The 24,692-nt window shown below is 44.6% G+C and overlaps 1 protein-coding gene across 1 annotated transcript in view; it reads left to right on the top strand.

Moving 5' to 3' along the window:
- The first annotated feature begins 40 nt into the window (after positions 1-40).
- Positions 41-24,692, top strand: part of RECQL4 (RecQ like helicase 4) — a 31,802-nt gene continuing 7,150 nt past the window's right edge. The window contains exons 1-15 of the mRNA XM_031947355.1: positions 41-196; positions 949-1,046; positions 3,150-3,183; positions 5,680-5,777; positions 13,751-13,891; positions 14,228-14,982; positions 15,142-15,241; positions 15,426-15,552; positions 16,161-16,295; positions 16,630-16,761; positions 18,977-19,069; positions 19,476-19,612; positions 20,175-20,258; positions 20,458-20,646; positions 20,795-20,977. Of these exons, the coding sequence (XP_031803215.1) occupies positions 963-1,046; positions 3,150-3,183; positions 5,680-5,777; positions 13,751-13,891; positions 14,228-14,982; positions 15,142-15,241; positions 15,426-15,552; positions 16,161-16,295; positions 16,630-16,761; positions 18,977-19,069; positions 19,476-19,612; positions 20,175-20,258; positions 20,458-20,646; positions 20,795-20,977 (2,292 nt within the window). The 5' untranslated portion in view covers positions 41-196; positions 949-962. The remainder of the gene's footprint in view (positions 197-948; positions 1,047-3,149; positions 3,184-5,679; positions 5,778-13,750; positions 13,892-14,227; positions 14,983-15,141; positions 15,242-15,425; positions 15,553-16,160; positions 16,296-16,629; positions 16,762-18,976; positions 19,070-19,475; positions 19,613-20,174; positions 20,259-20,457; positions 20,647-20,794; positions 20,978-24,692) is intronic.

The following is a 24,692-nucleotide window of genomic DNA, read 5'->3' on the forward strand; positions in this document are numbered from 1 at the left end:
TGGGATTGGTTGGTTTGCCTCCTCTACCGATTGCGGACCCCTCACCCCGCCTCTGCAGCCGTGGCTCTTTGTCTGATTGGCTGCGGCCGCGGAGCCGCTGCTCCTGAAGCGGGAGATTTACTAGTGCGGGGAGGAGGGCGGGGGGCGCGTTCGCGCGCTGTGGGCCCCGGAGCGGAGGAGGCCGTGGGGCCCTTCGGTGAGTGTGCGGGGCTCCGGGGGCGCGGGCGGCCTGAGACTGCCCGGGGCAGAAGGCGGGCGGGGGGAGCGGAACGCGCCTGCCTCCCCTTCCCTGGCTATCGAAAGCGAAGCGCGCGCTGCAGCCTCAGGCTCCTGTAATGGGAGAAATCGGGGGAGGAAACCTGCGGGTCCCTGCATTAAAAGGGCCTGGAGATCTTCGGAAGCGCGAGGCCCAACCCCCTGCGCCGGGCGTCGCAGCCCCGCCCCACCCCCCACCCCTGGCGCTGTCCAGAGGTGGAACAGCTGCGCCGCCGCGGGAGCTCCCAGGGGCCTCCCCTTGGAGAGGGATCTGGCAGCCAGAGCAGAGACAGGGCCGGGCGCTGGGCTAAGGGCGCCTCACAACAACCCTAGCGAGCAAACAGCGAGGAAGGTGCTGTTATTATTATCCTCGTTTATCCAGTGGGGGAAACTGAGGCAGGCTTGCCCCTAGCCATCTCATTAGGAAATCTCTGAGGCTGAATTTGAACTCGGCTCTTCCTAAGTCCAGGCCCATCGGCTCTGATTCAGAGCTTAGCAACCTCGGGTTTTGAAATGGGGAGCCACCTTGCTAATCGGGAAGTGAGCCCCAGTCCCCCCATTTGTACAGCAGGAATGACACTCCTTCCCCCATCGAGTTTTTGCGAAGATGGTGATTTCCAGTCCTTCAGGTGTTCTACGGGTAATTGTTTTATGTTAGTAATGTCTAATGGGTTTTTGCTGCATTTTCCCCAGCTTTTAGACCAGCAATGGAGCGGTGCCGGGAGGTGAGGGCCCTGCTGAAGGCCTGGGAGATGGCGTTCCTGCAAGAACACAAAAGGAAACCCAACAAGGTAGAGAAGTTTTCTCTTCTGTAGCAGGATGGCTTTAGAGCCCATGCCGCCTTCAGCAGTTTGAATGTTCTCCAACACAAATCTATATGCCGGCCTATACTGGGCTAATGTTACTGTATCCCTTTTTAAAAATGTAATCAGTCTGAGGTTTCTTACATGGCCCTTGTGTACTGGAATGTTTGTTTGTTGATGATTGAATAATAAAATTTTTAATTTAAAAATAATTTCCCTAATTATATAGCCTTTGAGGAAACAAATGATGATGCAACTGTTACAATTATTTACCCACAAGTGAATAAAGAGATATTAGATAGAAAGGCTGAAATATGGGTATGAAAGATATCAAGCGTATAGAAGTTCTACAAGCAGAATTCTGGTCCTAAGTACCCTTTTCCTTAAGGGGCTTCAAACATGCACGCCATATGCAGTGGGAGCTCTCGGCATCATCTGATGATGAAATGAAACGGACAGCAAGAGTTCCACCCTTGTCCCCATATTCTCTCCTGTGGAGTTTCTTAAGATGATCTAAAGAACAGGAACTTTGAACTACTACATGAACCAAGGCTCTGCCCAGAGCCCTGAGGAAACTATTATTCAAAAATAAATGATGCTTCAGAGCAGTTGGGCTGCACAGTAGGTAGATCACCAGCCCTGGGGTCAGGATCTAAGTTAAAATGCGGTCTTAGACACTTGGCATTTAACTAGCTGTGTGATCCTGGACTAGTCACTTAACTCCAGTTTCCTGGGCAAAAAAAGAGAAAAGATGCTTCATTCTGTCTGCCTCCAGAGCTGCTTAGACTTCCCTAATCTTAAAGCTTTCCCTTGATTCTTCCAGTTCCTCCAGGTGCTGTCTAGTCAATCCCTTGAAAGACCGACGCCTCCATTTTATAGTTACTCTTGACTTCTACCCTTGTCTTCTGAAACTTCTCTTTGAGATCATCCATGGACTCTTAAGTCCTAACTCTGAGGGTCTTTTTTTTTTTCATGAAGACTTTATCCTTCTTAATCTCCTTGTAGTTTTTGACACTATCACTCCCTTTTTCTGAATATGTTTTTCTTCCTTTGACTTCAGAAACACCATATTTTGATAGGAGTGGTACAAGTACATTCCTGTGTTCATGTTCTTCTTTATCCATTAATGTGCATGTTTCCCAAGGAGCAATCTTTGACCCTTTCTTCATTATATTCTCTCCTTTGAGACCTCAGCTATTCTCAAAGTTTCAACCATTACTTCTGCTACAGGAGAAACAACACTATCTCAGATCCTGACCTTTCTTCTGAAACATTGATCCCCCAAATCCAGCTCATTATCTTCACTCTGTAAACCCTGTGCTTCAGTCTACTGCTCACCATGTTTTTAATCTTGAGGTTATTTTTGACTCTTCATCTCACTCAAGCTTCATATCTAAGATCTCATTGCAAGAACTGAGATTTAAAATCAGAAAGGAGATTTCCAACTCTAATTGGTGATTTTCCCATACCAGGCTCTGTAATATGAACTAGAGGATCTTGAAAGTATCTTTCAGCTCTCAATCCTGTGAGAGGAGAGAAGGTTCCAGCTTTCTTTCTGGGTGTCCCAAGTCAGGTCCACCTCTGGGAATAGTGATTTAGAAATCCAAGCCCACAGCTTATAGTTGTGTATTTCATCTCTTTACCTGCTGAATTTTCCTATCTAGCCTTTAAAACCTGTGTTACATCATCTCTGTGACTCTCCCAGACCATAATAGCCTTTCTATCCTGGCTTCATAGAATAAATCTGACTACAGTTATTCGAAGTTCGACCAAGTTCAACATAAACATAAGTAAACTAATGCCCTCTTAAATAAAAAGTCTGGAGTGTGTATATGAAAGAGATCCTCAGTAAATTTTTACTGGGGGAATTGGCCTGTATGCAGAACTTGTCCCCAGAACCCTTTTCCACAAGGAGCCCAGAACAGTCATTACACACAGTTACTGATAACTAAGTACAGTTGCCTATTATGGCTGTCTTATCATGTACTTTCTGAAGACACCAGTCATGGCTTTGTCTCTTCTCAGGAACTTAACACATTGATTTTATTATATTATGTGGGGTGAACTAATATCGAGAACTGTCTCTTACAGAATGATGTGGAGTCAGCACCAGAGGAAATGAAAGGTGAGTGTATAACCAAAAAAAATATTCTCCAAAACAGCCCAGGTCACATCAGAACTTTTCTGCTGATCAGGAGCGTGGACATGAATAGCCACTGAACTTTTAAGTTGAATGAAATAGGATAAGATAGGTATTTTTTTTGTTTTGTTTTGTTTTGTTTGGCATTTGGGGTTAAGTGACTTGTTAGAGTCACACTGCTAGTAAGTGTCTGAGATCTGATTTGAACTCAAGTCCTCTTGATTTCAGGACTGTTGCTCTACCAACTGCACCAGCCTACCTGCTCCTAGACCCCCCAGTCTTTAAAAATAAATCTTTTCTATGTTTATTTATTGTTGTTGTTATTATTATTAACCTGCAGCTGCTGGTTATTTATTGCACAAGAGGTCAGCATAACTGAGACATTATGAGACTAAGGGATATTGTGAAATAAGCTGGTGACCAGCGGAAGGATTTTTTTTTTTTTTTTTTTTACAGATACCTCATTTATATACACATATGTACACACATACACATTTAGAACTAATACTTCACGGCAATGATTGCAGCCTGTAAGATCAAAGGGGTTGCAGTACAACCCAGCAAACAAGTGAGAAAACGGGTTGGTCCCCCCCAAGTCTAGATAGACTTCATTCAAAAGAATTCTATGTTTAGAAGAATTGTGATTGCTTGCTCTCTTAAGGTTGGGGAGAAGTGGGGAGGGAGGGAGAATAATTTGGAATAAAAGAATTTGCAGGGGTGAATATTGAAAACCAGGTTTGCATATATTTTGAAAAATAAAAAGCTATTTAAAAAAAAAAAAAAGACACCATATAATTTTGATGGGACTTCTAATTAGTCCAATCATTTTGGAAATTATGCCTTGACAGTATCTAAAATGCCTATACCCTTTGACTTAGATTCTACAGCAAGACATGTAATTAAGGAAGTGAAAAGCAAAAATCTAGCTCCCATATTTATAGTAACAACATTATTATTATTATTTTATCATTGCAGAACTGGAGTTAAAGTAGATGTTCATTATTGGGAAATATAGCCGGAAAAGTTGAGTTTGATAAATGGAACAAAATTTGACTATCTCCAACATTCTAAGTTATTCTGTACTTGAAAAAAATCAAATTAAAAAAGAAAAAAAAAAGTCTTTACAATAATGTAAGCACTGTGATAGGTCATGAAGGCAAAAGGTTGAACTTGAATTTTTGAAACCACTTGATCTCAAAGTCTTGAAATTACCACCTATTTAGGCAGGCTAAAAATATTGGCCCAGTGATGACCCAAGGACCAATCAAGACAAATTAAAAATTCTCATCAACTAGAATTTGGGAACCACAAGTCTCCCCAAAAACCAGTGGTCATGTCATTTGGGAAAGTTGAACTCTATTCAGTTGAAAGGAGTGCCCACATCGATATTTTAAATCACTCAAATATTTTATTACTATCCTGATATGATTAAACAACTCATGTATTTACAAAAATTCAAAAACAGAAAGCAATCATTGAATAAAATATTTTTGTGAGTCCTAAAAGTTTTTAGCTTACAAGTTAACAAATAAAACATAAACATCTGCCTTTTAAAAAATAAAAAAATAAAAATAAATCCTCTAAGAACTGTGAGTGGAGTGAGCATAAACACAGCCATGAAAATGTAAGCTGACTATACCTCAAATCTTTGAAAAGGTAAATGTTATCCTCAACTTGCTACTTGGGTAAACTGGTGATGTTGGGAGGGTGGAGTCATAAAGGGACTTAGACCTTTCAGAAAGATTAAATTCAGAAAACATGAGAAAGCTTTAGAACAACAGTAGTTCAGAGAATTGCTGAGTAGAGCACCAAGTACCTAGCAAAGGAGGAGTTTATTTTTGTGAAATTTACAGAGCTGAATCAAGAGTTGCTGCTGAGGGCCTTCAGATGACTTTTAGGAGAACAATTTCAACCTAAGATTGAGGTTGACAATAATGAGGAGATGAGGGAAAGAGCATTATACTTGTCCTAGGTATGGAACAAGAAGGTTAAGTTGGGGCAGGGAGCTGGCTGGAAATTCAGACGTCTGATCTGTGTGGAACTCTTGTGCATTGCGTTGAGTAAAGCAGAACTGCCCCACCTGTTCATGTGGTGTTTGTGTGTAAATGTGTATTTATTCTAGTACAATTGCCTGGACACTTTAGATAGCCATCTCAGAATGTTTCCAAAGAGAAGACGGGAGAGGAGGTGTTGAAATCACACCTGTCTTTGGATCAGAAAACCTTGGGTTCTTGGGAAACAGCAGCAGTCAAGAACAACTTGTTTTAGGGGATGGGTAAGAAGCTGTCCCAGGCTGTGACTGGAGATGATGAGCTTCAGTATTGATGGGGCGGTTAAAATCTGGGACAGCCAGGTACCAAGTTATAGTATTTGGTAGCTGGAAGGTCCTTTGGGCTTTGGAGTAGATGTGGCTTTTATAGTGTTTCACATTCTCTCTTTCCTCATGGGTCAAGATCCTGATTCCCTTTCTCTCCCAACCAGAACTCTACCGAGAATATCGAGCCCTAAGAAGAGACCAGGAGTCAGCAGGCCTTCCTCAGCCCAGCAGCTTGGGCCAGAAAGATGCAGCTGCAGAACAGGTAAATGGAAGGGGCCCCAAAAAGCCTGAATAAGTCTATTATTTTCCTTAGACACTTGCTCAAACTGGCTTTTATCAAAGAAAGGGTTCCTGATTAAAGGGCAAATGGGCTATTTCTAGAGGAAACTCCAATGAAAAGAGCATTTAATAGTTAGTCCATAGACAAGGGTCTATCATTCTTATTACTGACTATGGATAACTATCTTCCATCAAGTGAGTGTTTTGGGTTAAATCTGATCTTCAGAACCCTTAAGTGTTCCCTAGAGTTCATTAAATTAGGTGGTTCCAAAGTCCCCTCCAGCTCATAGAGTGATCAACCTTCTAGTTCTAATAATTTGTTCTCTTCTTAAATTTTGAATTTCCTCTAATAAAATACTATTTTGATGCCTCCTCAGATCATAGAGATGATCCTGAGACTTTAAAGGCTCTCCAGCAGAAGAGACTTCAATTATAGACCCAGTGATGACATTTAATGACCAGCCCTAGTTATGTTCAAGAGGCACCTATCCCCAGACTGACTATAGGACCAAGTAGCTGTCAAAGACTTCATAGGAAGGGAGAAATCACATGAATAGAACTAGATCCTTGAAAAAAAGAATGTTATTATATAACTTTATCTTAAACTTTTTATAATTAGAAATATGCTCTAATGGACAAATAACAATTTTATCTTTCAGTAATTTTCAAAATGCCAGATACAGTCCTTATAACTGCACATTTACTTATGTGTGTACTTGGAGCCAATTTTTGTATTATTTTAATTGCTGTTTGTTTTTTGAATGTTAGAAAATTTTTATCTATGAAGAGGATGGTCAGTTTGAGCAGCCTGGCCATTATTTGATATTATAATATGGAAGCAGTCTTATTGAAGTTATGATCAATTTTGGAAGTGTGTCATAAGTTTGGTAATCCTACTTACAAACCCATCTGACCAAGGTGTTTTTTGACAGGTTGACATGATATGGCAGAGTGGAATTCTTTATCATTCAAATAAGACACATATATAAATCACTTTACAAACTTTAGAGTGATGAATATTTGTATGTAAATATACATATAGTATATATGGGTGTGTTTATTTCTACTGTAAATGTAATAGTACTGCTATATGTGCTGTATTTTCAGTTTTGCTTTTGAGTTGATATATTTTTGATGTCATGTAGATTACAATAGAAAAAAAATACATCTTTGTACATGTAATTTTCTCTTTTGACTTTTTGCAATGACAAATATTTTGGCAAGGAGCCTCAGAAAGACCAGCAATTAGATTACAGAGGCTTTTAATCTGTGAGTGAGGTACCTACATTCACTAGTTTATGGAACCCTGAAGTATTCTTTCCCCCCCACCCCGGGGCAATTGGGGTTAAGTGACTTGCCCAGGGTCACACAGCTAGAAAATTTCTGAGGGCATATTTGAATTTGAGTTTTCTTAACTTCAGGATCAGCAGTGTATTCACTACCCTACCAAGCTGGCCCTAAATACCCAGACATTTATTTAAACTTGAATTTATTGAATTGATTTATACTTGAATACTTCAGGGTTCCATAATTTGGTGAATATGAGTACTTCACTCACAGATTAAAACCTTCTGTAATCTAATTGCTGGTCTTTGTGAGTCTCCTTTCCAAAATATTTGTCATTGCAAACAGCCTAATAATGTGCATAATTGAATGAACTTCATGCAGCTTCTTTGACTGCAGATATGAGTCTATCTCTGTTTGGAAGCCCTTTCAAGTTCAGTAGGACCTACCAAGTGCTAATGATCTGCCATCACAGCCTTTGAGCTGAAATCAGCAAAAAACTTTAATGGATGATGTGATTTGTTAGTAATTGTTATTTATATAGATATTTAAGTTATAATTAATTTATGCATCTTAAAAATATGTGTATGTTTGTCTGTACACAAATGTTTTAAATACCAAAGGCACCTGTGATTCATCAATTTGGAAGAATGCTCCAGAAGTGAAGATTCCAAGTTATGCATGTTTACCTGTCCTTTGCAGCTTTTGTCCATATCCTCCCGAAAGTTACAGGTTTCCACCCAGTTTGCTGGAAGTGTAACTCATAAGGGATCTCAATGGAACATTCTGCTGATCTACTTGAAGTCTCTTGCTCTTGCCACACTATTTTACAATTCTTTCAGTTAATCTGAAGTTTCTCATGAATTATAGGCTGTAGCTTTCTCATACTGACCAGCTTAGGCAGATGAGCATTTATTAAGTCTATTACTCATTTCCCTGACTTCCATTAAGTTACAACTAAAATCCTACCTTCCACAGAAAGCTTTCCACAACTTTTTAATATTAGTAACCTCCTTCTGGTAATTTTTTCTTGTTTATTCTATATGTCTTTCTTTGCTTTATATGTTTGTTTAAATGTCATCTTCCTCATTTGTTTGTAAGTTTTTTGAGGGCAGGAATTCTCTTCTGCTTCTTTTTGTATCCCTACTGCTTGTCATAGTGTCTGACACGTAGTTGATGCTAATAAAATGTTTATTGATTGCTTGCTTGATTTAAGTCTTTACCAAAGTAAGCCCAAGTAAGTGTTTTACTGCACTAACAGATAAAAAGGAAGATAAAAGGCATCCCAGTGCCCAAGGAGCTCACATTCTAATGGGGGGAGACAACAGGTAGAGAGGCAAAGATTTACGTAGCTTAAACTAGGTGTAGTCTTGGAGGAAAAGCATTGGTTTTAAGGGTGACCAGGAAAGGCTTCATAGATCAGATAAGTAAACTGTTCCTTATTTTTATTGACTGGGGGCTTTCCCCTAATATAAGGAACAGGTGGAGCAATTGTATGTGTGACGGTGAGCTCTTCAGTTTCCTTCCTCAAATTTGTTGTTGTTCATCCTTTGTTTTTTTCCTCAGCAGTATTTTATTTTTCCAAATATATATAGTTTTTCAACATTCATTTTTGTAAGACTTTGTGTTCCACTATACCCAAAGGACTACCAAACTGTGCAAACCCTTTGTTTTCTTGCATTTTGTTTTCTTTCTCATTTTTTTTTCCTTTTTGATCTGATACTTTTCCAAATTTTTGTCTTTGGGAAAACAAAAATCAAGATGACAGGCAGTGGCCTTGGAAGTAATAGGTGACCTAAATTAAGGGTTTTCCCAGGTCTCAGTTTGTCTTAGGCAGTGCCTATTTGGTGACTAAAGACTAGGTAAAGAAATGAAATGAAAGAGTCTAAATTTATTCTCACAAAAATATCAGTCATGGAGAAGATCCTCGAAGTTTCTAGCTAGAGTGAAAAGCGATTGTAATTACATTCATTCTAAGCTATCAGAACCTAAACGATCTCAAATTTAAATTTCAGAGGAAAACTATAAGGTGAAAGCTAAAGGTACAAGTGGAGAAGTCGAGGTTTTTGTATATTTATTTGGCTAGAACTCTTAAGGGAAAAAAAATTCAGAGCAACTGGTGATCCTTTCTCCTACCTTTACTTACTTTGGATGCATATCATTTTGTGACTTTCCAAGTATGACTCTTTATTCTTTTCAAGACTGCATTTAAAGGATGTTTGGCCAGCCCAAAAGAACCTGTAAGGTACCGAACAAAGAAGTTCCTTTTAAATAGGGAATCCCTCTTCAACTTGGACTCTGGACAAAATTTTCTCCATGGCAGTGGTAAATCCCTTTGATATCCTCTCTATTTTTTGACATACTTGATGTTTATGATCAGAGGGTTGTTGGAACAGTGAATTCTGGTTTATCTTTCAAGAATAATTTTGTTTTTGTTTTTGTTTTTTTCTTTTCTTTTTTTATGATAACTTTTTATTGACAGAACATATGCCTGGGTAATTTTTTACAACATTATCCCTTGTACTCACTTCTGTTCTGACTTTTCCCTTCCCTCCCTCCACCCCTTCCCCTAGATGGCAGGCAATATTATACATGTTAAATATATTACAGTATATCCTAGATACAATATATGTGTGCAGGACCGAACAGTTTTCTTGTTGCTCAGGGAGAACTGGATTCAGAAGGTAAAAATAACCTGGGAAGAAAAGCAAAAATGCAAACAGTTTACCTTCATTTCCCAGTGTTCCTTCTCTGGGTGTAGCTGCTTCTGTCCATCATTGATCACTTGGAACTGAGTTAGGTCTCTTTGTCAAAGAAATCCACTTCCATCAGAATACATCCTCATACAATATCATTGTTGACATATATAATGATCTCCTGGTTCTGCTCATTTCACTTAGCATCAGCTCAAGTAAGTCTCTCCAAGTCTGTATTCATCCTGCTGGTCATTTTCAAGAATAATTTTGATGGCAGAATGACACTTTTTTGAAACAGAGCCTGTAAAGTAACATTTTGCTCTCCTGAATGAAACGGCTTTTCATAACCATGTTAGGAACTTATTCTTTCCATTTTTAGGTTAATTGTGAAATGTTAAAAATAGATGTGATTCATTATTGAGTGTCACTTATGAAAGCCTGATTGTTCCCAGCTACTGCCCTCTTGGAATATGCCCTTAATAACCACTCATTAAAATTTTGTATAGATGCATTGAAATAAAAGTCAGTAATTATATTCTTTCTTCAACTTTTTTTTTGGTATTAATGAAAGCCAGAATTTTTTCCCACCCTTTTTATTTCTTTCCCTCCTCCTTATACCTCATATAATCTGTCAGTCACTAGATGTGTTCAAAATTGTATTACCTCCAGCATTTACATATATTTGAACTAAAAGAGCTGCTTCTTTTTTTGTTGTTGTTCTTTTTAGGCCTATTTCTGCAAGTTCCTAATAATCATATCTAGGACTATAATAGGTCTAAGGGTGGAGGTCCCACTCTCTGTAATGAAGAAAAGAATACAACAATTTTTATACTTTTCAGTTTTTCTTCTCTTAATACTCCTTTAGTTTCATGCTTGAATTTTCTTGAGGTATCTGTGCTCAGTCAGATATTTTGCCGTGTTTTTTTTAAGTTGTTATTTATCTAAACTCTAGGAGTCCTTTCTGCTTTATGAGAGGACACTCCTTACAACTGCCCATCATTCCTCTTTGTAAGATTTTTTTTTTTTTTTTGCAAAGTCTTTTTTCTAATCCAGTATTGGATTTGGTAGTTATCTCACTCCATTCAGCAAACTAGGTCAGATATGTGCTGACTGAGGTACTTACTGGACTCTATTATTGCAATTAATTTACATTGCTTAAGCTTCTGGATAAAATTATTATAATTGGAGTCATATAATTTTAGTTGTCTATTTCTCATTTTTTATTGTTAATGATATACTTGTTCCATTCAGGGGTACATGGGATCCCTAAAATATATTGAGGTTCTGAATCATTGTTGAAAGTGTCCCAAAAGAATTTGGAAACTTAGATAATTTCTAAGTCAGGAGGCAAAATTTTATTATATTTGTAATGCCAATTAAAGCTAGCTAAATTCTAAAAGAGGAAGAGAGCAAAGAGCAAAGAATAAACAGATAAATTTATAGGGAAAACTGTTAGAGATGGAGTTCAGGAGTTGTCAGAGGAGTTATGACATCATGGGATTGCGGTTCACGTAATTGATGATAGGTTCGATAATGAGGGCTTAACAACAACCCCCTTTCTTGGAATAAAGATAACAGGCCCAGCTCCCTTTCTTTCACACCCATTCTCCCTAGCTCTGCCACAGTGCTCTCAGCAACCACATGCCTAAGGTGACTACATCTTCCCCAAGGCCAGGCGACCTTGAGTTTCTTAAAGAGTCTCTGGGTCTCTTCTACTATTGGGATTTCTACTACATCGTTTAGTTCCTAATTTTTTAGGAGAGTAGGGCAATAAGGTTTAAGTGACTTGCCCAGGATCACATAGCTGGTAAGTGTCAAGTACCTGAGGCCAGATTTGAACTTATTTTGATTCCAGGACTACTATTCTGTCCCCTCCTAAAATTTCTTTTAGAATACTTTTTCATCAACATTTATTAAGGAAGTTTCTAGTTTTCAGTATTGTTTGTGGTTTTAAAATATGTTTTCATAGAAACCCAGATGTTTCCTGTATTGACTCTCAAGTTAAGCAAAATGTATCATTCCATTTAGATATGATGTTCACAAAAATCTTTCCAGCATTATGTAAGAGCTTGTTTTTTTGTTAATGATTTTCCTTATATCTTTCTTTCAAATTGATTTATTGAAGTTGTTAGTTTGGGCAATTTATATTTTTACAAAATTTACAAATCACCATTTCACTTTAGCTCTCTAATGAATGAGTATAAAGTAAAGGTGATAAAAAAATTTCTGTTTCCTTTCTCTGTCTTGTCTTTTCCTTTCTCATTTTGGTAATTTGTATTTTTTTTATTTCTTTATTGTGTCATTAATGATTCATCCACATTCTTCATTTCACTTATTTTTTAGGTCAATTGTTTACATCCTTCTACGTCCTTAGGTCTTTTTTTATTTTTATTCCTTTGCTTGATATAAATTTACCTCTGAGAATCCCCAAAGGCTGCTGCTGCTCCTCATTAGATTTGATGTAAAATTTTTTTTTTAATTTTCCCTGATGTGTAGTCTGTTGTTTTCTGAATTTACTCCTTGCCCTAGCCATTTAAATTTAAATTTTTTTTCTTTTTGCCTTGTAGTCCAAAAAAGTGAGGTTTGTACAGTTCACTGAGTATGTGATCATTTGTTTATGAAAGTACACATTGTGTGTACTCACCAAGAAAAAAATGCATTCTTCCTTTTCTTTTTAGTTCTCTCCAAATATCTGTTCTTTCAGAGGTTAACTCATCTGGTCAACTCAATGGCACAAGTGGATATATCCCTGAGCCAGGAATCAGGAAGATCTGAGTTCAGACATAGTCTCAGACACATTTATTAGCTAAGTGACTCTGGGCAAAAAACTTAATCTCTATCTGCCTCAGTTTCCTCAACTGTAAAATGGGGATCATAATATCATTTGCCTGCCAATATTGTTGTAAGGATTAAGTGAGATAATATTTGTAATGCATTTAGTACAATGCCTGATACTGCATTTTAGGTCCTTCATAAATGCTTGTTTCCTTCCTTCCTCTTCCTTCTTTCCTCTTCCCCTTCCTTCCTTCCTTCCTTGAGCTCTGTGCCGATTGAATGAGTTAGGAGGCACAACAGGTGACAGTAAGCAGCGTGCTTACCATCTGTTTAGGCACCTAGGATACACACAGGTAAAGAAGCCCTCAGCTTTAGAAAAAGTATGAGTGCAGAGCTGGTAGGGGCAAGGTGAGTAATAAACTTGCTCATTTTCTACCTGTCTATACCCGAGTCCCAAACGACAGGCAGATGGGCAGCCAGCTGTGGCCTTTGGTATAATCCTAATGCATTTGTAGAAGTCCAGCGGGTGCTCAACAGCCTTTTAGTAGCCTCTTCCTCTACCCACTGCAGGGTAAGTAAGCTAGGGTTCCATTTTCCTCTATTGCTAGCCCCTCTAAGTAGCCTCAATCCTCCTGACATTGCTGCTGGCCTTTATATTTCATAAAGCACTTTTCCATTCAAGATCTCATTTGTTCTTCCCCACACCACTTTGAGATATAATTAGGAGGGTTATTGCTGATGTTTTAATAGAGTGAGCCACAGTCTCATTATTGTGGGCACACTTTCCTCTGGCACAGAGTGCAATCCATCTGTGCCCTTTCACCAAATGCATTTTTGTAACCCTATCAATCTGCCATAAAGAATTTACCTAGGAGTGGGGAGCCTTTCTCTAGGTCTTTCACTATTTCACAGATAGAACATGGACAGCTCAAGCTGTGTTGGTCAGGGTTGGGGAAGAAGGCTGTAGTCTTCAGGGAGGTTCTAAGGCCTTCTTTGTCTTCGCGTGGGCCATAGATCTTGCTTCCCAAACATAAAAACCCCTCTTTTCAGCAGCAGACTCAGAGGGTGTTAGAGCTGGAAAAGACAGCGTGGATTGCATCCAACCATCTTGTTTCACATGTGGGCTCTGCACTGTGCCAGGGGACCCTTATCCTCCTCGGTTCCCACCTTTCTCCTTCCTTCCTCTGTCTCCTCTCGGCAGGCTCCAGAGCTGGGCTGCTGGGGGGCACATCTGAACAGGAAGGGGACCAAGCCCCCGCCGCCCACCCAGATGGCCCCCCTCCGGGTGCCTTCCAAATGTTACGGAAGCACGCTCAAGGCTAACCTGAAGGCTGACCTGCAGGTATGTTTCTGGGGCCGCAGGAGAGGCAGGGGGCAGCCTCCCACACCTTACTGTTTGTAGAAGGTGGGAGTGAGGGCAGTACCAGAATGCCAGCCCACGAGAAAGAAGCTATGCTGTTTTTCAAGACCTTTGTCCCCTGCCAGGTTGAGACGGCGGGTCCTCACCTGTACTACCCAATGAATACACTGGTACATCTGGCCTGGCACCTCTCTATTCCGGGCAAGGTCTCCAAAGCTTCTCAGGGTGATCTTGCAGGCAACTAAAGGGCTGGTGTTAGGGTGACTGAAATCAAAGGGCTGTTCCTCAGGAAACTGAGGTGGTTCCTTCCCTTCCCAGGCAGGACCACGCTTGGGCCGGATACCTCGGCTCCCACGCCGACAGCAGCCCGAGAAGTGCCCTTCACCCAAGTCTCGTTTGTCGGTGCCCTCTGCCCCAACAGAAGCCATGCCTGATCCCTGTGAGGAAAACACTGCCAGGCTTGAGCCCCCCGTATCTCCCTGGGGCTTTGGACCAAGGCCAGTTCCCCAGCCTGGGAAGCTGAAGCACTTACAACACACTCTGGGCCAGAGGCTGAGCTCCCTGGATCCCGACTGGTTGCAGAGGTGCCAGGTTGAGACAAGAGAGAAGCTAGGAAGGATAGAACACTCCAGCTTGCTGTCCAGCCCCCCGGGCTCACCAGCTGAGACCCAGAACCCATATCCAGAGCAGGAGAAAGGCATAGAACTCCTTAATGGGAGAAACCTGAAGTCGGCCCCCCAGGGGGATGCTATCAGTTCCAGCCCCCTGCCCTCTGAGACCCTGGAAACAAGGCCACTTTGTGGCAGCCCTCCTGGGAAAGAGGAGACCCCTTCTACGAGTAAGGTCAGGACGCTGCAGAGAAATCCCACTCAGAAGAGAAAAAGGGGCGGCAGCCAAGACAGACCTCCAAAGCAGCAGAAAACTGGCGCCAAGAGGCTTGGGACTGAGCCCAGTGGGGAGCAAAGCAAGGAGTCTGAGAAAGTGGCAGCTCTGGACAATCCCGAGGAAGACCTCCTGGGAGAAATCGTGGCGCAGACGGCCAAGACTGGCACCAGGGCCAGAGCCCCCCCCAGGTACTGCCCATAGGTCGGGCTGGGCAGGTGGGCTTAAACGGTGGCAGTCACTCGGTCTCAAGGCCCAGAGCTCAGCAGTGTGCGCCAAAATGGGTTTGGACAAAAAATGTCGCACAGGTGGTGGGGCTTCTGAGTCCCTCCCCTCTGGGTCTCTTTCAGGACGTTCTCGAAGGCCACTGGTAATTTTGTACGTCTCAACTTAAAGAAGAAATGCTACGTTAAGGGCTTTGGTTTGAGGGGTAATCGCCTCCGAAAGCAGGTAAGTGGCCCCCGAACTCCATTTCTGACCCTCACTGACCTCAGTTCAAACCCAAAGAGAGAAGCAGATTTCCCATGGAGGCTGGAGAGAAAAGGGTTCCCAGCGTCCTAATAATAATTAGGAATAATTATGTTCCAGAGCACTGGAGCCTCAAGTCTCCTCCCTTGTGTCTCTTCCCTGCCAGATATGGAAGAAGAAGTGGCAGATGAAGAGCGAGCAGTTTGGGGGTGGCTGGTCCAGAGATCAGGGGAAAGACCTCTGCTTCAGGTGTGGGGCTGCTGGGCACTGGGCTTCCCAGTGCCGCGCAACAGGTAAGGCCTCATGCTAATGGCCCCATGGCAGGGCTGCGTGGGCCTAGAAGAGCCACCTTCCTCGGCAGATTCTGCCAAGGGCAGAGGCTTTTTGTGAGGGAAGCCCATGTTCTGGCCCATAAGAGGCTGGGCGTGGACGGGACTGGGTAGTTTTAGTTCAACTCAGCAAGTGCTTGTTGATATATTGGATTGTTTGCTGTCTAGGGGAGGCAGTGGGGAGAAGGAGGAAAAGTCTGAAACACAGGCCATGCAAGGGTCAGTGATGGAAAATTATCTGTGCATATGTTTTGAAAATAAAAAGCTTAAAAAAACAAATACAATATACCTATAAAAAAAAAAGTGCTTGTTGAAGGCCCGTTCTATAATGGCACTAATTCCCATTTCTGTCATAAGAGACCGTTTTTCTTAAAATTAGCCTGTGAGACACATAGTACAAGGGTTCTTTTACCATTGTACAAGTAAAGGAACCTGAGCTTCGGAGAGATGGTTTGCCAGTGGTCCCACAGCTGGTGAATGATGGGCCCGGGACTCAAAACCTGGGCCTCCAGCTTCATAGTGTTGGGGGGAAGAAGGCAAGGGAGATGCTCAGATAGTTCCTTCTCCCACAGCTCTCCCCTGTCACCAGCCGGCTAAGGAGGAAAGCAGTGAGACCCTTGAAGAGCAGGAGGAGGACGAGGAGCCGCCCCTTTCCACCCTACAGGAGGTGGCCCAGAGAGCCAGCAGCACCTCCTGCCAGGGTCCTGGTGAGCTGTCTGTGGTCCTGGCGTTAGCCAGCAGCCACGGGGGAGGGAAAGGGGCTTCTCCCAGGCCCACGTTGGCTTCGTGAGCAGACATCCCTTCCCGGCGGCATCCAGGGAGGTGGGCGGGGACTTCTGGGTTCTTTCTCTGCCCTGTGCACTTGCCTTTCCCTAGGGGAACATGTGGGGTCTCAGGGCTGCACTTTGTGCCCCCTGCTCCCAAAGGGCATCCTGGCTTTGGGGGTGAGGGCAGGGTCTGCTCTGTGTCTTAATCCTGGGGTGGTGTCCAGTGGCTTGTTCTGTGCTGAAGCTGTCTCTCTTGGCTTCTGCTTCATCCCAGGGAGTGAGGAGCGCAGCAGGCCGGTGTCTCCCAGGGGGGCCGTGTCTCCCAGGGGGCCGGTGCCAGAACCTCCCGCGCTCCCTCCTGCTGTGGAGCCGCTGTATGGGCTGGGGCCCTCAGGCCAGCTGGCAGGTGAGAGCCCAGGACACAGAAGAGAGCAGGCATCTGAGCCACAAACTGGGACGGCTTGGAGGAGGGACCCATTGCATCCCAGTGTCACAACCACCGAGGCCACTAGGTGGTGCCATGGATTGTGCCCTAAACTCAAATTTGTCCTCAGCTGCTCAGGAGCTGTGACTTTGGGCAAGTTATTTTAATCTGCCTGCCTCGGCTTCTTCATCTGTAAAGTGGACATCGTAACAGCATCTACCTCCCAGAGCTGTTGTGAATGAGATGATATTTGTACAAGTACTTTGCAAATCTTAAATCACTATGTATGTTAGCTCTTATTATTATCATCAACTTCCTGATTTAGGCAAGGGCAAAGATCCTTTGCCCCATTTTACAGATGAGAGAACCTGAGATTCATAAAGATGAGAACCACATAGTTGGTGATTGAAAGAATTTCGATTCAAACCCAAGACAAGATCTACCCTTTGCAGGAAATCACTTTGGGGGAAGTAGACCTATCTTCCCCTGTCCTGAAAAATCCCACCCTGGCACCAGTTATCCTATTAGCCATCATCTTCTCTTGGGTCTCCTCTCTCTCTTAGCAAACGCCTTGAAAAAGCTTTCTACACTCCCATTTCCCCTTCCTCTCTTTTCGTTCTCTTCTGGCCCTCTGCCATCTGGCTTTCGACCTCATCATTCAGTAGGTAATGTTCTCCCCAAGTTATTGGTGACCTTTAAATTGCAAGACATGGTGGCTTCTTCCTCATTCTCCCTGACCTCTCCAGCACCCAGTGCTGTTGGACACTTTCTCTTCCTGGATATTTCATCCACTTTGGATTTTTGTGACCCAGCTGCCTCTTGCTTCTCCTCCTCATGGTGCCTTCCCATGAGGAGGCTTCCCAGGCTGCTTTGCCAGCTCATCACTCACATTATACCACCTAACTGTACCTCCACTCCTTCCCCCCAATCCTGGAGTCCCTTCCCTTTTCTCTATACAGCCTCCTTTGGTGACCTCCCCATGGTGACTTCGTGGGTTCAGTTATAATCTGTATTTAGATTATTCCTAGATATATGTTGCCCTTGTCTTCTAATCTTAAATCCCTTATCACCACCTGCTTATTGGAAATTTCAAAAAGAGGTCCCAGAAGTAACCCAGACCCAATATGTTCAAAGCAGAATTCCTTCTCTTCTCCCCCAAGCCCACCCCTCTTCCTCACCTCTGGCATTTGTTGCTTTGTGTCTCACACACGTGCCCTTTTCATTGGACTCTCAGTTATTTTGTTTGGGCCCTAATTACTTCTGGATTATTGGTCTTCCTATCTCTGCTCCATACAGCTGCCAAAATTATTTTTCTAAAACACAGCTCTGACTATGTTCTCACCACCTCCCCACCCTCTTAGTAAACTCCAGCAAGCCCTGTTACCACTAGATTCAAAGATAAAATTCTCTGTTTGGATTTTAAAACTCATCACAACCTGGAACCACCCTGCCTTTCCAGCCTTCTTACCCATGATTGCCCTCCGTTTACTCTCTGTCCAGCCATTCTGGCCTTGCTCTCCCTCACACACAATTTTCCATCTCAAATCTCCATGTCCTTGTACTGCCCCTCTGCCTGGGACTTTCCCTCCTCACCCATGTGTCTTTGAATCTGTTTTCTATGAGAGGCTCACCACAAATGGCCCCTTGTGTTGGAAGCCTTCCAGGCCCCCAGCTTCCTGTGCTTCCCCTCTGCCCGGTGCTCCTGTTTATCAGTGCATGTGCTGTCCACCTTCTAGAATGTAAGCTTCTGGAGGAAGGAACTCTTTTCTTTAACCTTTGCATTCTCAGCACCTAGCACTGTGCCTGTGCATCTTAAGGGGTTAATAAAGTGCTTTGTTCACTGAAGGACCCTGAAATCTGAGCATGGACTTGACCCGGTTTTGCCTTGTATGCAAAGGCAGGTCTGAATTCAAATCCTAGCTCAGACATCTTCTGTTTCCCTGGGAGTCACTTGGTCTCACTTGCCTTGGTTCCCTCCACTGTACAAGTGGGATAATAGCAGCAGCTACTCGTGGGGCTGTGGTGAGGATCGAATGAGACCATATTTGTAAAGCATTTAGCCCAGTGCCTAACACACAGCAGATGCTGTAGAGATGCTTACTCCTCGTTCTGCCTCTCCCCCCACTTCTCGGCAGGCTGCCCGTGGGCCAAGTGTGCTTTGTCCGGTTCAGTTCTCTGGCAATCACATTTCTTTCAGAGACCCCATCGGAGGTATTTGCGGCGCTGACTCAGTTTGGTCACCGTACATTCCGCCCTGGGCAAGAGGCTGCCATTATGCGGATTCTCTCTGGTGAGCACATGGGGAGCTCTCCCTGGTACCAGGAGTCCCCTCCCCCAGAACCGGAGAGCTCCAGAGGCCAAGGGCTCCTCTCTTCCACAGACATCCTCCCGTTTTACTGACCAAGGAGGGCCTCAGTACTGAGTCCCCTTCCTCTTGCTTCATTCTGCTTCCTTCTCTCCAAAATAGAGGCCCAAGGGACACATTGGGAAGAGGCAGCCGTGGGCTCTCAGGGACACTCCTAGACCTAGCTGCTTGTCCAGTTTGTGGGTCTGAAAGGGGCCACGCTCTAAACCGGCTCTGGGGGAACCCAGAAACAGGAGATGGAGATAACTGGGTGCTGCTGCCTCTGTGTGGAGGTGCCGGGGAGGGCCGTTGCTTCTCTCTGAGGAGACGGCCTTCTTGGGGTCTCTTCTAGGTCTTTCTACCCTGGTGGTCCTGCCCACGGGCATGGGGAAGTCGCTCTGCTATCAGCTCCCGGCCCTCCTCTATGCCCGGCGCAGCCGCTGCGTCACGCTGGTGGTGTCTCCCCTTGTGTCACTCATGGATGATCAGGTGAGCTACGAGCACCAATCTCCTCACCCCGGGCGGGAGAATCCCCCCCCAAACTGATGTCCCGCCCTGCTTCTAGTGGGGTCCTCAAGGGGCCTCCCACAGGCCTCGGGAGCTCACGGCCCCAAAGCTCTCCCCCTGGGAAGCTCTAGCCTGAGCCCTACAGAGCTGCCACGCAGCAAAGGCAGTCTCCAGAGTGGGGGCCACATCCCATTCCGGTCAGTCCTCCTGCTTTGTACCCAAGCTGCTGGGCTGCTGCCCACTGTCTCTGATACCAATTTGTACAGTTCTTCTTTACCTTCTGGCCATTGGTCATCCAGGACCCGGTCCTCCCCCTCACGGCCCAAAGCAGGGCTGGGAAGCCTCAGTGGCTGGGCATCCACCCTCTGGGGTGCTGGGCGTCTGGCCTCAGCTTCCTTACCCAAGACTCGGCCGAAAGTTCCAGGAGTGGGACAGAGTAACCACCGGCCCAGGCCGGGAGCTCTGGGCTCTGCCCCCCTGTTCTGGGGCGGCGGGGGGTTGCCCTCCTGGACTCCGTGCCATGGAGAGCCCATGTAACCCACAGGTGTCGGGGCTGCCCCGGGGGCTAAGAGCTGTCTGCATTCACTCCAACATGACCAGGAAGCAGAGGGAGGCCGCCATGGAGAAGGTCAGTCATCTGGGAGTCAAACAGGGGAGACCCTGCCTTCCCAGCTGCCCCAGATTGTCACCCTGGCCGGAGAAGCTGGGAAGCGTGGGCTCCCCGAGACCCTGGGGGGCCGGTTCAGCCTGCTGAGGTCCTGTCTGGGAAGGTGGGAGAAGCCGCGTGGGGCCCGTGTTTCAGTCTGACGAGGACGGGCTCCTTGCAGGTGGGCTCTGGCCAGGCACAGGTGCTGCTGCTGTCTCCAGAGGCAGTGGTTGGGGCTGGAGCCGGAGGCTTCAGCTGCCTCCCCCCGGCCTCCCGGCTGCCCCCCGTGGCGTTTGCCTGCATCGATGAGGCGCACTGTCTCTCCCAGTGGTCCCACAACTTCCGGCCCTGCTACCTGCGGCTTTGTAAGGTGGGCCCCAGAGGTGGTGGTGGGGCAGCTAACAGGGCAGAGATGTGGAGGAAAAGGGAGAGCCCCTGAGGAGCTGGAGCAAAGGGCCTTGGCAGCCAGGGTGGCCATTGTTCGGCATGGCCGAGCCTTGGCTGCCCTCCTCCCCCAGGTGCTGCGAGAGCGCCTGGGTGTGCGCAGCTTCCTGGGGCTCACAGCTACTGCCACCCGTGCCACGGCCAGAGACGTAGGCCAGCACCTGGGCATCCCAGAAGGAGCCATCTGCGGGACACACTCAGCCTCCATCCCCCCCAACCTGCACCTCTCCGTCTCCCTGGACAGAGACAAGGACCAGGTAGGAGTCCGTCCTGCTTCTTCTGGAGGCAAAAGGCAGAGGAACCTGGTGAGAACTGGTTCCACATATAAACAACTCCTGCTCCCACCAGAGTCCAGCCTGTGAGGGACTGTGAGTGGTGGGAAGGGCGTGTGAGTGGAAATCCCAGGCCTGACTGGGTGTGCTGCTAGTTCTGGTTCTGTGAGGTCCCTTCCAGCTCTGACATTCTGTGAGCCTGTAGCAACAAATCTTCCATTTATCTCTCCTCTAAAATCCACGGGAATAACTATTACGATTTAAAGAACTTCTTTCTTACAGCAACTCTGCCTTGGAAGCAGAGTCATCAACATCTTAGTCTGTCTTTTAAAAAACACAAGGTTCCCAACTTTTTTTAACCATACAGCACACAAGCTCTCCATGATGATCTTTTGTCCTTCATAAAACTAATCTGGTTCCCTTAATGGGAAAGAACTTCCCTTTGGGTAGTAATCAACCTTGATTAGTTTTGTGGTCAAGCTGCCTCTCAAGTCTTATCCCTACTGCTTCTTCATGGCAAATGAAACAGGATATTTTCCAAGCAAATGGCATTTCTCTGCCTTTCCCACAGTCAGGAATTTTTCCAATCCAGCTCCCAAAACAGTGATTGCAGGAATTGGAAATCCAGGCACTCGCAGCTCCGCCTTCTTACATCTGTCCAAAGAACAGATTGGCCATGAGCTATAATCCGCTTCATCCTTAGGCATTTCTGCAGTTCACAAGGAAGCACTGTTCAAGGCACATTTCTGGCTTGCCCTGCTTGTTTCTGAACAGGAAAAACGACTTGGCAGGCTGCCCTTTCTAAACCACTCTTCCGTTTTCAGCTTTTCACAGGCCCCATCCAGTTTCTCTGTTTCTGGCAGACACTTCAAAATGTTGGGTGGCTTACCACCCTCCCTCAAGTGTAACCCTGTATGCGGTGGTGGATTATAACTAAGTGCACTGGAGAGCCAGGGAGCGCTCTACTTGAGGGAAGGAGCAGAACCCCTATAATATTCCTTGGTGGATGCATTTTCTGCTTGAGCACGGTTTCCTAATCAGTCAACTACCAAGGACTTACTGAGCATCTACAGTGTGCCAGGCACCACGATGACCTCTGCAGATAACAGAGACAAAAATGTGCTAGATGCTGGTATAAAAGGATTTTAAAAATTAAGCAATCCTTCTCTCGGGGAGGTTATATTCCAAAGGGGCAACATATGTGTTTATAATTACATATGGAATAAATTCCAGGAAGTTAGGAAGGAAAAGCGGTAAGGGCCGAGGCAGTCAGGAAAGGCTTGTTAAAGACTGTGCTTGAGCCAAGTCTGATTAAGAAGTGAAATATGCTCTGATGTGGAGATGAGGAGGGATGAAGACTTGCAAAGGTGGGGAGAAGGGAGCTCGGATGTCACATGTGACGAGGAGAGAAAATCGGTTTGACTGCATCTCAGAATGCAAAAATGTGAAGCTAGAAAAATGGATTGAGACCAGGTTGTGAAGGACTTTAAGTGATAAGCAGAGGGATTTCTGTCTTACGCTGAAGGTAATAAGAGATCTGTCTGGCAGTTCTGTGGAGGATAGATTGGAATAGGAAAAACCTGAGACAAGGAGATCAGTTAAGAAGGCCCTGCAGTAGTCTAGTAGAAAAAGAGTAAAGTGGTGACTGTAAGAAATGGTTGGGTGCAAGAGGTGGCGCAGGTAGAAATAGTAAGATTTGAGAACCATGTGGTATAGGATAAGTGACAGGGAAGATTTGAGAATGATAACAAGGATGGAAGCACAGTGGTGTTCGTAACAGACATTTACTAGAGTACTGGGTTTAGGGGGAAAGAAAATGAGTTTGTTTTGAACTTTGAGATTTCAATACCGATGGGACAGCCAATGTGAAATGCCTAATAGGGCCTGGGACCCTGGAGTGAGAGTTCTCGGGGTCTTCTGTATGCAGAGAAAGAGAGAATTTAGAGAGGAGGAGAGAATCTGGGTTGTGATCTGGATGAGCCAGCAGAGGCAGAACAGATGAGAAACTCCAAGAGAACTTCAGAGGGCTGCTAACAATGTCAAACTATGTGACTGAGCGGTGTCATTTGAGTGATTAGGTTGGAAGTCAGATTGCAAAGAGTTAAGGAGCAGGGGAGAGTGAGGAAAGGCAGTGAGCATGGAGAGCTTCCTTAAGGAGATGATAAGATGGAATCAGAGTTTTTTGGAGAAGGGGGAGTCAGGCATGTCTAAAGGCAGAAGGGAAGGACCTAGATGGATATTAGATAGAAGATGGAGACTGAACATTAAAGAGGGAGGAAGGATTGAGGGGGCCGCTTACTGGAGGAGAAATGAGAGCACATGAAGGGTACGTGATCAAGTGGTTGGCTTTGACCAACAGAAAGGTCATCTCTTCATCAGAGGAACATTTTTTATTGAAGTTAGAAAGCCTGGGGTTGTGTCTATTCTGTGACTATGACTTCATTCTTCCAAACTCTGGTTTTCTGGGCTATAGACTTGAGGTAACCTACCTAACTATGGGAGGAGGGGGAAAGGGGGGGAGGGGCAAGTGCCCTGTGAATATGAGCTATTTGAATTAAAAGAGGAATACAGGCTGTTTGATACTGGACCCTGCAGCCATTGCTTCTTTTCCCTCAAAAGAGTTACCACAACTTTTTCTACAAATGTTGTCTTTCCTTCACATCTGTTGGCCAGTACCTGGCTAATCTTGGGGTAGGGGGAGGGGAGGGGAATACTCTCTCGGCCTCTTCCATCAGTGCAACTGTAGCCACAGTCTTCTGAGCTTATAGCTGAGAAAAGACAGAGCTCCTCTTGGACAGTGGGAGCATCTGCCAGCTGGCTCTATTTTCTACTAGTAAAACATATGTCTGTGCTGCTCTTCCTGCTCTGTTGGGCTTCCTAAGGCCAGTTTTCTCATCTCTGACTGACATCGGTGTCCTTAAAGACTTTGTACTTATTTCCTACTCCTTACTACCAGTACTCTGTGTTCTAGCCAAACTGGACTACTTACCTTATGACCACCCACTCACCTGGATTCTGGCCATAGCCTCCCCTTCGTATCCATTCTTGGTACTCTGCCAGACAAATATTCCTTCTGCATAATCATAACTCGGGTTTCTGTGATGCTTTCTTCACAACAGCCCTGGGAAGTGTGTAGTGCAAGCAACATTCTTATTTCACAGAAGAATGGGAATCAATTGTGGCTTGTCCTGTGGTAAATCTAAGACCTTTCACTGTCTCCACTTATCATGGCTTTTCACTGAAACCCTTCACTGTCTCCCCAATATCTGTTGATCAACTCAGACTTTTTTACTTTGTATTTAAGGTCCTTCTCAGCCTAATACTTCCCTATCTCCCACCATTCCTCTCTACATAATCTAAATTTCCAATAATCCATCCTGCTCTTTGTCCCTTGTACACATCTTACTTTTACTTAGTTTTCCTTATTCCTGGAATGCCTGTCTTCCCTTCATCCCTTTTAGCAATTCACTCCCTGTTTGTCTTTTCAGTCTCACTTTTGCATCGGCTTACCCCCGGGTCTAGAAGGCACTCCATCCCCACTCCTTTTAGAATCTAATTCCAAGGTTTCAAGCCTGGGTGCCTTGGAGGATAATGGTACCAATGATAGAAGCAAGCTTGGATTTGAGGGGAGTTGGTAAATTCTGTTTTGGAACTGTTGCATTGGAGAAATTGTTGGGACATCCAAGTAGAGATGTCAGGC

The sequence above is a fragment of the Sarcophilus harrisii genome, chromosome 1 (assembly GCF_902635505.1).
Source record: "Sarcophilus harrisii chromosome 1, mSarHar1.11, whole genome shotgun sequence".
NCBI classification, from domain to species: Eukaryota; Metazoa; Chordata; class Mammalia; order Dasyuromorphia; family Dasyuridae; genus Sarcophilus; species Sarcophilus harrisii.